Below are 12972 nucleotides of genomic sequence, written 5' to 3' on the forward strand. Positions count from 1 at the left end.
ATCAAGTAAACAATACCTCAATAAAGGAACTGCCAAACAAGCCAACAGTAAACAGAGGAAACAAAGAACCTCTAAGACTACCCCCTCCAGCACTGACAGGGCAAGCCATTGGAATACAAACTGAAAGCAAGCCCACTCCTTACTAGCACTGATTGGTGTTACCTAGTTTGAGTAATGAAATATCTGCAAGAAAACAATTAGGCTCAGAGAGCACCAAAAACTCCATTTAAACCCTGAGCTATAAATATTCTCTGAGTATATAAATATACTCTGTTGTTATTTAGCACTTGAACTGATAAGGTTCTTCACAAAAATACTGATCCAATTGCACTTCTACAATAAATTTCATTTTTTATTTTTAATGGATTTTTTTTGTGAAGAATTCATCTTCTCAGAAATGTGAAAGAATTCTCAGAAAAGCTGAACAGCAGATATCCAGCTTATTACCAATGAATAAAAGAGAGCACTCAGGAGCATTCTAAGTCAAATTTTCCTTTACTGACAGGTTTTCTACAATTTTATCTACTAAGCTTATGTATTATCGTCGCAATCTCAGGAAGAAGGCATGTTTGCATTCCTTACTATCTAAAGCGTAATATTTGTCATAAAAATCTAAAATATATTCCTCAGTTTTAAATCCAAACTTCTGATATAACAGCATTGCAGAATTACTAGCAGAGACATGGAGAGTTGCATCTTTTCCCATACAAGTCTGTAAAAAAGAAAAGAAAAAAAGAATTATATCAAGGTTACATGATTCCTCTTCTTAATAAGGTAAATAACTTAAGACAGTAGAAATACCAGATCCTACACTAGCTTCCATTTAACACTATTCATGTTGTTCCCTTGTAAGGAGTGAAACATTGGCACTGAAACTGAGTTCTTACTACAACATTGACAAGTAAGGAGGACAGAGAGAACTTCAGACAACTGGTAATCATTTAAGGAAACCTCAAGAATGGCACATTTGGAGAAGTGAACCATTTTTTAAAATAAACTGACATATTACTTAAAATGTTTTGGAGAGGATGTGCGGTCATGACATGTGCTTATATTAGTATGTTGGTTGTATCAGATGTTTTTGATATATGGTAGTGTTATTCTTTTCATGCCTTATATTGATTGTACTATAGTGGGTTGAGTGGTCCCATACTTTTTGATAAAGTTGTGTGAGTATCTATTTTGTTGGAAGATGTTACATAAGTGGTCTGTTTTCTTTTTCTGGTTTCTGCAATGTGTTTGTTCTTGTCTGAATAATGTATCTTACACAGCTCTTCTTGTGGGTGCCTGGGTTGTTAGTTTGATAGTGGAGCATATGGTTAGTGTGGCTGGTTTTTCAAAAGACTTGTGTTTCTAGTTTGCACCATTTCCTTTGCCGATAAGGATATCCAGAAATGGTAGTACTTTTTTTCTTCTTACCTTGTGAAATACAGTATATTCCGTTGAAGATGTTTATTTTTCATGTGTCTTCTCTAATTTTTGCATTATTATGACAAAGATATCTACATATTGGATCCATACTTTTGGTTGCAATGTGTGGGTCTGCTATTACTTTTAGAATTGCATTACAGTCCTGAAACCTTTTTTTTTACAATAATTTACATTTTGAGAAGGAACAATAAAGAAAAAAGAAAAGAAAGAAAAAGAGGGGAATAAAAGGAATAAAAGGCACATCTCTCCCTTTAAGAAAAGGATTTCCCATCATCATGACATGTGTAAACAATTTCATAATCTCTTTACCCCTTTCATTAACTAGTATGAAACTCTTCATCCCATAACCCTTAGTAATAAACAGCTCAAATAAGTAAATCTTCTCCTTATCTAATTGTTATCAAAGAATACAAGCAGAGCTCCAAAATATTAAAATCAATTAAAGAACTGTAAAAAGTCAACTTTCCATGACTTGACTATTAGCTACAGTATAGATGAAATCCTCATTTTAAAGGCACAAACACGTTCAAATCATTTAATACAAACAAAACAAACCTAAAATTTAAGATAACAAAGAGACCTTTTCCCCTTTAAAAAGACACCAGTAACTAATAACACAAACCAAATGCCAGATATTGCAGAGATCATTGTTCCAAGTAGCAATGTATTTCTTTCAGATACATATTCCATAGCTCAACTCTAACCTACTCACAAATATAAACTCATATACACATGTACATAAACATATACCATGCTTTCCCAAAAATAAGACACACCCCAAAAATAAGTCCAAGCTTAATGGGGGGGCTAATATAAGCCCTACACCAAAAATAAGCCCGGGGGATGGGCATGGCCAGCACGAGAGGCGGTGCAGGCACAGCCCACTGGCCCCTTGGGGCAGCCCATATACCGAACGCGGAGGCATGAATTGTGTCTCCTTTGCAGAAGAGTGAAGGGGAGGAGCTGTGTGTTAACCCAGCAGGAGGTGGGAAAGGTTTCACAGGCGCTGCACACGACTCTGCCCTCCACCTTCCTGGCCAGGTTCCACAGCTGAGGGGCGATAGAGCAAACAGTACACAGCTGGCAGCATGACTTTTGCCCTTCTCTTTCTGGGTGCGGCGCTTCTGCTTGTTGGGCCACTTCCCTGAGCACAGAGCTGGAAAGCAGGTTAGTGAAGGGATGTAGCTGCCCTGGGGGTTGGGTGGGGTGTGTGTGAGGGTTTGGCATGGGTGGCCTGGCTGAAGGGCCTTCAGGTAAGCCGGTGCAGGGCATGTGGGGCAGCTCTGCACCCCCTGCCTTGCTTTGTCCTCCACCCTCACAACACCTCACTTCATTCTTCGCAATGTGCAGCCTCTCACAGTAACGAGAATTGCAGGCACAATTGCTTCCCACAATCTTCCAGAATTGCCTGCAATTCTCGTTACTATGAGAGGCTGCATGTTACTTCTGGGCAGAGGAGGCTTGGTCCCCTTATTTGGTTCCCCTTTGCCGTTTCTCTTTCTCTCTCTGTCTCTCTCACACAGAGAGACATTTGATCGCTTGAACTGCTGCACACTTTTCGCCAAGAGGGAAATGAAGCAGGCGAAAAGTGTTTAGGTGCCTGATAGGCTCTGGCCTGCATTGTCAACTGTTTGGGCTGCTGAGTGCCGGCCTGCACACTACAGCTACGCTGAGCCCAGTGCTCTTCGGGCCCTGGCCCTGGTGGCCGCTGCAGCTCTCATGCGTGGATGGCTGGTGCAAGCAGATGCGAGGCGTGTGGGGTGTATTGCTCAGCCTCCTGGGCTTTTTGTGGCCACAATTACACAGCAGAAGTGGCCTGGTGGCCAGGGTCATTGGAGCAGCCTCCATTTTGTGTGGGTGGCTGGTGCGACCATTAGGTAAGTCGGTGAGAGGCGTGTGGGGAAGCTCAATTCCCCCTGCCTCATACCAGAACACGGGGGGGGGGCAGATTAAGACACCCCCCCAAAATAAACCCTAGCCATTTTTTCAGGGGTCAAAAGAAAATAAGACCAGGTCTTATTTTTGGAGAAACACAGGTACATAACATACACACACACACCTAAAAACCTAACAGCTAGTTTTTCCACTGAAATAAAATTGCACAATTAGATGCTAAGCTTTTAAATACTAAACAATTTAGGTTATGGTTTGTTACAGTCAGCCAGATGTTCAAACTAGATTTGGAATTTTTATCCACTTACTGAGTCCTTCACAAGGACCTGGGATAGACAGATGTAGATGTTTAATTGTGTTAAAGTTATCATTGCAGGATATAAGCTGTTCTAAGTAAAGCCACCTTTTGTAATTGAATGATGGGGGTATTATTATTATTAAGATTATTATGGTTCATTATATAAACTGCCAGATGTTTAGACGTCAGAAAAGGTCTTTGCAGCCAAGAAAATAGCTCCAGATTGACACATGCAGCGCCCCCTGACCTCCGATTCGCTGTCAGAGGCCTTCAGGAAAGACCTCAGCAGCTGAGAAACAAGCTCTGACAGTGCCTCTGATGGCGAAATGGAGGTCGGGGGGCACTGCTCATGTCAATCCAGAGTTTTTTTTTTGTTTTTTTTTAAATTTGATTTATATGCCGCCCTTCTCCGAAGACTCAGGGCGGCTTACAATGTGCTCAGCAATAGCCTTCATCCTTTTGTATATTTATACAAAGTCAGCTTATTGCCCCCACAACTGGGTCCTCAATTTACCTACCTTAGAAAGGATGGAAGGCTGAGTCAACCTTGAGCCTTGGCGAGATTCGAACCCTGCAGTAATTGCAGGCAGCTGGTCTTAATAACCAGCTTAATAACAGGGTGCCTTAAACCCCTGTACTACCAAGGCTCTTTCTGGGAGAGGCCTTTTCCGAAGGCTTCTGACAGCAAAATGGAGGCCAAGGGGCGCTGCATGTGTCAATCCAGAGCTCGTTTCTCAGCCTCTGAAGGCCTCTGACAGCGAAACAGAGGCTGGGGGCAACACGTGCAAGTGGCTCACCCCACCCCGTGCAACCAGGTGCAACAGAGTGAGTGGGGTCTTAATTAGGGCTTATTTTGGGGTAGGGCTTATATTGGGCACATGTGAAAAAAATCAAGCTAGGACTTATTTTTGAAATAGGTCTTATTTTCAGGGAAACACGGTAGTTTGGGTAATTAAAAATCTGCAAGAAAAAAATCAAGCTGAGAGCACCAAAGACCCCTCATTTCAACCCTGAGCTGCAAATATTCTCCTCTATCGGTATTTTTTTCAGGTGCTACATCAAGGCCTAAAAGCAAAATAAAAAATTAGCTAAACAGCCTCCTTAATTTTGAAAAAGCTGAACAATGAGTAAGTCACACAAGCACAGATTTATTACTTGAATAAATGAATATTTGAATTTGCAATTAAATTAATTAAGTCATATTTCTCAGGATAACAGAATCATTTCAAAGTACCTGAATAAGATGATATATCATAAAAGTTGCAATCCCTGATCGTCTCCACTCAGGATGAACGAAAAGGAAAGAGATATATGCTTCATTATATTTGACATCTGGCACCATGAAACCAAAAGCAACTATAACTTTTTTGTAAAGAACGACAACACTGAAATCTGGATACTGCAGGCATTCTGACAGATCAATCCCTATAAATAATGAAAAAAGGAAACTGCAAACAATGACATATTCATATTCATGATGGAAATAATTACATGTTAATGAATCATATAAAAATAACTATATAAAAAGATATTTTCCAGGTGGTAACTATAAATCAAATTAAATATATATATTTAATTTGATTTATATGCCGCCCTTCTCCGGAGACTCAGGGCGGCTTACAATGCGTTAAGCAATAGCCTTCATACTTTTGTATATTTATACAAAGTCAGCTTATTGCCCCCATAAACTGGGTCCTCATTTTACGTACCTTAGAAAGGATGGAAGGCTGAGTCAACCTTGAGCCTGGTGAGATTCGAACTTACAGTAATTGCAGACAGCTGGTGTTAATCACAACGCTTTTAGTCTGCTGAGCCACCAGGCCTATTGCAGCAAAGATATTTTAAATATCAAAATCTAACATAAATGTGGATGACAGTCCATTTCATTAGAAGCATAGTATTGGTAGACGTTATCAAGGCCAAGTGCTATGAGTGTTTGAAGTTATGATGGTGCTGAAAAAATAACTTCAAAACTAAGGTGTGCACTTATAACCTTTGCAGCATCTCTCTCAGTCACATGTTCATCATTATAGTCAGTTACTACACTTTATCCTATGCCTGAACAGGGTTTTTTTTTTTTTTCATTCTTGCAGAGTGGAGAGATTGCTTAAACAAACTATCTTTCCTGTGTCTAACCCTTTTTTTCTTCCTCCATTCACAGAACACAATGGAGAGGAAGAGGCTGGGAGCCATGAGCATATTAGGCAAACAGCTGGCACTAGCACATTCTTTCAATATGTATCCCCCATTGTGGGCTGCTTACACTCATTCGCTTAATCTAAAACAAATGCAAATGCAAACATTAATTGCCTTCTGGCTAATTATTTCAAGGCCACAATGAACATTCCAAAGGGCAGGGGAATAGGGAGAAAGGAAAGCTGAAATAAAATTGAAAACCCAGTTGTGGTTTGTGGTTTTCCAGTCCTAACTATGATTGCTAAACAAGGACTACCTGCATCTAATCATATAGACTGTGGTCAATATAACCTATTAAGTGTGCTAATCTTCAAGAAGCAACAAGACAGTTTTTATTTTAAAAATAGTCCGAGTTACTGGGAGTTAATAAAAAAAGCATTACCCATATGTAATTACGAATATCTTCTATTAAATAAAATAGTTTTCAATAAAAGTACAAAATACTGCTTTAGTTTTGCCACAAGTTCATGAATTTTTTTTGTACGTTATCATACTCCATCAACTTTTTTAAACAGCATTCAAGCATCATACTGACTTCTTTTAAATGGATTTTTATTTCTGGCCCACATATGAAGGATGGACTACAGGAATATTCTCCTGTTATAAAATTGTTTATAATATTCTCTGGCAGATAGACTCTGGAGCCAAAGGCCATACTTTATGGTGTTTGTTCTGAAGTGACTGGCAAGCATGGACGGTCTAATTTATGAAGCCAAGTGTCAATTAGTAAGACTTCTATTCCTAGGATGCCCATGTGTGGCTGCTCCCTGACCAAAGAGGTGGCAATAAATGCCAATGTGATCGACTTCCCTCCCACATCGTGATTCACGATGAAATGTGAGACCTGCTTGACTTGGTCTCCTGGTTTGTATGCCACAAATGGGTCATTTCTCTGGTTTCTAGAGCAAATACATCCTAGGTGCCCTGGTGTATATTGAGGTAGTGTCAGACAAAAAGGGTAACGAGCACAAACTTTTGCAACCTATAGTCCTATAGTATTCTGAATTCACTTGGAATTAAAGCATGAGGCTATTCATAGGGCAACCAAATCCATATGGAACACCAGTAGATCATTGGTGGGATTCAAATTTTTTTTACTACTGGTTCTGTGGGAGTGGCTTGGTAGGCGTGGCATGGCATGGCTGGGTGGGCGTGGCAGGGTAAGGATAGTGTAAAATCTCCATTCCCACCCCCCTCCAGGGGAAGGTTACTGCAAAATCCCCATTTCCTCCTGATCAGCTGGGACTCGGGAGGCAGAGAATAGATTGTGGGGGGAGGGCAGTCAGAGGTGGTATTTACTGGTTCTCCAGAACTGGTCAGAACCTGCTGAATACCACCTCTGCAGTAATGCTCCTATTCTATTCTATTCTATTCTATTCTATTCTATTCTATTCTATTCTATTCTATTCTATTCTATTCTATTATTCTATTCTATTCTATTCTATTCTAACTATTCTGCTCTCCTAGTTGACATAACTGATATCAGGAAGTTACTGTGTTTCCCTGAAAATAAGACAGGATCTTATTTTCTTTTGAACCCTGAAATAAGGGCTTGGCCTTATTATCGGGGAGTCTTATTATTTCAGGGGTGCAGGAGGACCCGTGTCCCTCCTGGTTGGTGCTGGCTTCCCAGGCGATTACACGAGGCTGGCTCCAGGGGATTATTAACGCTTCTTTGAGTGAGGGTTTCTTTCCTGCCGCTTTGAAAGAGGCGGTGGCGAGGCCCCTCCTCAAGAAGCCTTCCCTGGACCCGGCTGTTTTATCAAATTATCGTCCTGTCTCCAACCTTCGTTTTGTGGCGAAGGTTGTTGAGAGTGTGGTGGCACGACAGCTTCCTCAGCACCTGGCTGAAGTGGATTATCTGGATCCGTTCCAGTCGGGTTTCAGACCTGGGTATAGAACGGAAATGGCATTGGTCGCATTGGTCAATGACCTCTGGAGGGCTCGGGACAGGGGCTGTTCCTCTGTCCTGGTCCTGTTAGATCTCTCGGCGGCTTTTGATACCATTGACCATGGTATCATGCTGCGCCGGCTGGAGGGGTTAGGAGTGGGGGGCACCGTTATGCGGTGGTTCGCCTCCTTCCTCTCCGGCTGTACGCAGTCTGTGTTGGCAGGGGGGCAGAGGTCGACCCCAAGGTGCCTAATCTGTGGGGTGCCACAGGGGTCGGTCCTCTCACCCCTCCTGTTCAACATTTATGTGAACCCGCTTGGTGAGATCATCCGTGGCTTTGGGGTGGATTTCCATCAGTACACTGATGATACTCAGCTGTACATTTCCACCCCGGGTCACCCCAATGATGCCCTTGAAGTGATGTCCCGGTGCCTGGAAGCTGTACGGATCTGGATGGGGAGGAACAAGCTCAGACTTAACCCTTCCAAGACCGAGTGGCTGTGGTTTCCGGCGTCCCGTCATAGTCAGTTGACTCCATCACTGACTATTGAGGGTGAGATCTTGACCCACTCAGAGAGGGCTCGCAACTTGGGTGTCCTCCTGGACTCGCAGCTGTCCCTGGAAGACCATCTGACGGCTGTGGCCAGAGGGGCTTTTTATCAGGTTTGCCTGATTTACCAGTTGTGTCCCTTTCTGGATCGTGACTCCTTACGCACAGTCACTCATGCCCTCGTCACTTCCCGTCTGGACTATTGCAACGCTCTCTACATGTGGCTCCCCTTGAAGAGCACCCGGAGGCTCCAACTGGTCCAGAATGCGGCCGCGCGGGTAATCACGGGAGTGACCCGACGCTCCCATGTAACACCACTCCTGTGTGAGCTGCACTGGCTCCCGGTGGTCTTCCGGGTGCAATTCAAGGTGTTGGTTGACACCTTTAAAGCGCTCCATGGCATGGGCCCTGGGTATCTACGAGACCTCCTTCTGCCACGGATAGCCTCCCATCGACCGGTACGCTCCCACAGAGACGGGCTCCTCTGGGTGCCGTCAGCTAGACAATGCCGGCTGACAAGGGGGGAGAGCATTCTCTGTGGGGGCCCCTACCCTCTGGAATGAGCTGCCCCCGGAGATTCATAGGATTACCGACCTGCGTACCTTTCGCCATGCCCTAAAAACATTACTATTCCAACAAGCAGGGCTGGCCTAAATAATAATAATATTTTTACTGTTTTAATGGGTTGTTTTATTAGAATTTTCAGCCAATTGATTTAATTGTTTTAACTTGTTTTTAATTTTTCTATTGTCATGGTTTTATTTCTGGCTGTACACTGCCCTGAGTCCTTTGGGAGAAAGGCGGTATAGAAATTTAATAAAATGAATTTAATAAAATAATACAATAAATTTAGCAATGAGACTTGCAGATATTTTTTTTTAAAGAGAGAAATAAGAAAGGAATGGAAGCACAAAATTATTCTGAGGCAAAAATTCCAATTTCCATTCTAAATCTATCCCCTACATCTGTCAAAACCTTTTAAATTGCTACTTCTGGTATCACCACTGAGTTAGTGGAAGACCTCAGTCCACCAAGTGATTCAGTCAATCAAATGCAGTATTTAGATCAGGAACGATTGGCTAGCTCTGATCTAGTAAAATCCTACCTGGCCAGAAGAACTCATGGCACAATGAATTAATGGTCGGGATGTGATTAGGACGCACGTAGCAATAATCAATGGGGGCTTCTGGTTCAGCAGTCCAGCCTGGATCATTCTTATGATAATGAGCTCGTATTTCCATCAGCAGCTGAAGCTTTGGGGGCTTGTTCTCATAATCGCGTCTAGAGGAAACAATTGAAAAAACTAAGTTAAATACCTTGTTTCCCCAAAAATAAGACCTACCCCAAAAATAAGCCCTAGTGAAGATCATCATCAGCCTGAGGGGTGGGTGTGGCCAGCACCAGAGGTGCTTGGGGCCAATGGTGTCTGGCAGCAGCAGCAACCTGCACAGCGCCGGTGAATTGATTACCTGTCCCAAGCAGCAGGTGGAGGCAGAGGCCGAGAGAGCCAGGCGATCTGGACGAACCACGTGGGCCATGGAAAAGCTGGGTCAGTGGGCTGGAGTGGGCAGCCAGCTGCAGGAGGCTTGTCTTCGCACAGCTGACTGGCAGAGGTGCAGTGGGAAGGCACGCAATCCGGATGTGCCGCATGGGCCACAGACAAGTAGAGAGATGCGAAGACAAGCCACCCACAGCCTCCCGCCCACTCTGTCCGTCTCTCGGTTTGCCTGATAATACATACATACATACATAATTACATACAGTATTACGTGCCTCCTATGCACCTCTGTCTCTGTTTGCTGCCGATGCTGCCACGTGAAGATGAGCCTCTCGTGGCCGCCCACCTACTCCAACCGACTCTCATCTTTCCTGTGGCCCGTGCAGCGCCTCCGGAATGCATGTCTCCCCCCTGCACCTCTACTGCACCTCTATCAAAGCAATTTGATTACTGCTTGGACAGGTAATTAAATCACCTGTGCTGCACGGGCTGCATAGCCCCAGAGTGCAGCAACCAAGGGGCTAGCAGGCTGCAGCCAGACATCGGCCCTAGCACGCTTTTTTTGTTTTTTGATTTGATTTATATGCCGCCCTTCTCCGGGACTCAGGGCGGCTTACAATGCATTAAGCAATAGCCTTCATACTTTTGTATATTTATACAAAGTCAGCTTATTGCCCCCACAAACTGGGTCCTCATTTTACCTACCTTAGAAAGGATGGAAGGCTGAGTCAACTTTGAGCCTGGTGAGATTTGAACTTGCTACCTTTTGTGCGCACATGGGGAGGGCACCAAGCTGATCACTCTGAAATCATGTTTCCCCAAAAATAAGCTCTAGTGCTTATTTTGTAGCCCCCCCCCAAAATATCTAAGATTGGGTCTTATTTTCAGGGAAACACGGTATAAGTAGATCGAAGTAGATCAAAACGGTATTTCACAGAAATATGTTTCAAAGGGATACTGGAGGTCTTTTGGACCAATCCCCTTCCCAGGAAAGAAATATTTATCCTATATTAGACAAATGGCTATCCAAACTTTGCTTGAATTTTTTCAGCAATGGAACTCTCATGGCTCAGGCTGTTTTACTGCTTAACAGTTTTCACAGTAAGGAAATTCTGCATTATTCCAACTTTGAACTTCCAGCTGTAAAGTGTCGACCACTGTTTCCATACTAATTTCAGAAGCTATAAAAAATAAAGCCAGACACTCTTTTCTGTGATAGCTCTTCAGCTATTGGAAGATGGCTGCCATGTTCCTCTTTAACCTTCTCTTCTGTAGGTATACGAGTAGGAATACACTCCAAAATTAAATTAATGAAATATGGCTAATATAACTTTTGATTAATTATTTTATATGTATACCTACATGCATGAATGTGTGTGTGTGTGTGTGTGTGTGTGTGTGTGTAAAAATTAAACATCTACTAGCACCTTCAGATTTCTGGGATGTAATTCATTCGATACTGGTGATCTTAACTCATCTACAGTGGAGTGGTGTTCTCTTACCATTTTCTTGCCTATTTTGATTTGTATTCCTTTACGGTACTGGTTTTGATAGTTTGGACTACTTTTTCCTTTGTGTAGAGACTGATGCAAAGAATGAAGTTAACAATTCTGCTTTCTCCCTTCTGCCTGTCATTTCCCTGTCATCTTCTCCGTTAGTGAAACAATTGTTTCCTTAATATTTTTTTCTTTTTGTTCTTACATGTTAAAACAAACTTTTAAAATTATTTTTGGCATTTGTTCCAACTTTTAGTTCATTCTGAGCCTTAGCTTTCCTGACTTAGTCCTTACAGATTTGAGCTATTTGCTGGTATTCTGTTTTAGTTATATATCCCTTTCTATTTTTTATACTAGTCCTTGTTTCTCTCCAGTTTGTCAGAAATTTCTTTATGCAAACCTACTGTTTTCATCTGGGGTCTCTTGTTTTTATTTTATTTCTCTGAGGTATTGTATTGAGTTTTTATAATCTCATTTTTCCAATTTTCCCAGCATCTTGAATTCCTCCCACCCCCCTTTTTAGGATATCTATCTGTGAAATCCTTCCTAAACTCTTAAATTTATTGAAGTCAGGTCTCTTAAAGTCTAAGACAGTAGTTTTATTTTGTTTGATTACATTATGAATTATGTCGAATTTCAGTATGACTTAGTCACCTTCCCCCAAAGTTCCTGCAACTTCAACCCCATTTCATCTCTGTTAATAACAAATAAGTCCAGTGTAGCTGACCCTCTAGTTCCCTCCTCTATCTTTTGGATGACAAAGTTGTCAGCTAGGCTTATCAGAAACTTGTTTTCCTTGACTTTTTTAAAAACATGTTGAAAGAAAATTTGTTATTGTTTTTGACATTTATTTACAAGTCTTTGTTCATTGTGAGCTTAGTTTTTCATCTTTACAAATTCAGGCTATATGCTTATATTCTGCTTTAGTTATACAGGTGAAACTCGAAAAATTAGAATATTGTACAAAAGTTCATTTATTTCAGTAATGCAACTTAAAAGGTGAAACTAAATATGAGATAGACTCATTACATGCAAAGCAAGATAGTTCAAACCTTGATTTGTCATAATTTTGATAATTATGCTTATAGTTAATGAAAACCCCAAATTCACAATCTCAGAAAATTAGAATATTGTGAAAAGGTTCAATATTCTAGGCTCAAAGTGTCCCACTCTAATAAGCTAATTAAGCCATAACACCTGCAAAGTGTTCCTGAGCCTTTAAATGGCCTCTCAATCTGGTTCAGTAGGAATCACAATCATGGTGCAGAAAACCATCATTGACACCCTCCATAAGGAGGGAAAGCCTCAAAAGGTAATTGCAAAAGAAGTTGGATGTTCCCAAAGTGCTGTATCAAAGCACATTAATAGAAAGTTATGTGGAAGGGAAAAGTGTGGAAGAAAAAGGTGCACAAGCAGCAGGGATGACCGCAGCCTGGAGAGGATTGTCAGGAAAAGGCCATTCAAAAGTGTTGGGGACTTTCACAAGGAGTGGACTGAGGCTGGAGTCAGTGCATCAAGAGCCACCACACACAGATGGATCCTGGACATGGGCTTCAAATGTCATATTCCTCTTGTCAAGCCACTCCTGAACAACAAACAATGTCAGAAGCGTCTTACCTGGGCTAAAAAAAAAAAGAACTGGTCTGTTGCTCAGTGGTCCAAAGTCCTCTTTTCTGATGAGAGCAACTTTTGCATCTCATTTGGAAACCAAGGACCCAG

General features: G+C 42.0%; 1 protein-coding gene across 2 annotated transcripts in view; it reads right to left on the reverse strand.

The window, feature by feature from the left end:
- Nucleotides 1-476: 476 nt before the first annotated feature.
- The window catches only part of KAT14 (lysine acetyltransferase 14), a 102968-nt gene continuing 90472 nt past the window's right edge, over nt 477-12972 (reverse strand). For both annotated transcript variants that reach the window (XM_060686743.2, XM_060686746.2), the window contains 3 exons: nt 9365-9540; nt 4857-5047; nt 477-712 (listed from right to left, as the gene is read on the reverse strand). In XM_060686743.2, the coding sequence (XP_060542726.1) occupies nt 539-712; nt 4857-5047; nt 9365-9540 (541 nt within the window). In that variant the 3' untranslated portion in view covers nt 477-538. The remainder of the gene's footprint in view (nt 713-4856; nt 5048-9364; nt 9541-12972) is intronic.

This window comes from Pantherophis guttatus, chromosome 3 (assembly GCF_059756535.1).
Source record: "Pantherophis guttatus breed Tessera chromosome 3, ASM5975653v1, whole genome shotgun sequence".
NCBI lineage: Eukaryota > Metazoa > Chordata > Lepidosauria > Squamata > Colubridae > Pantherophis > Pantherophis guttatus.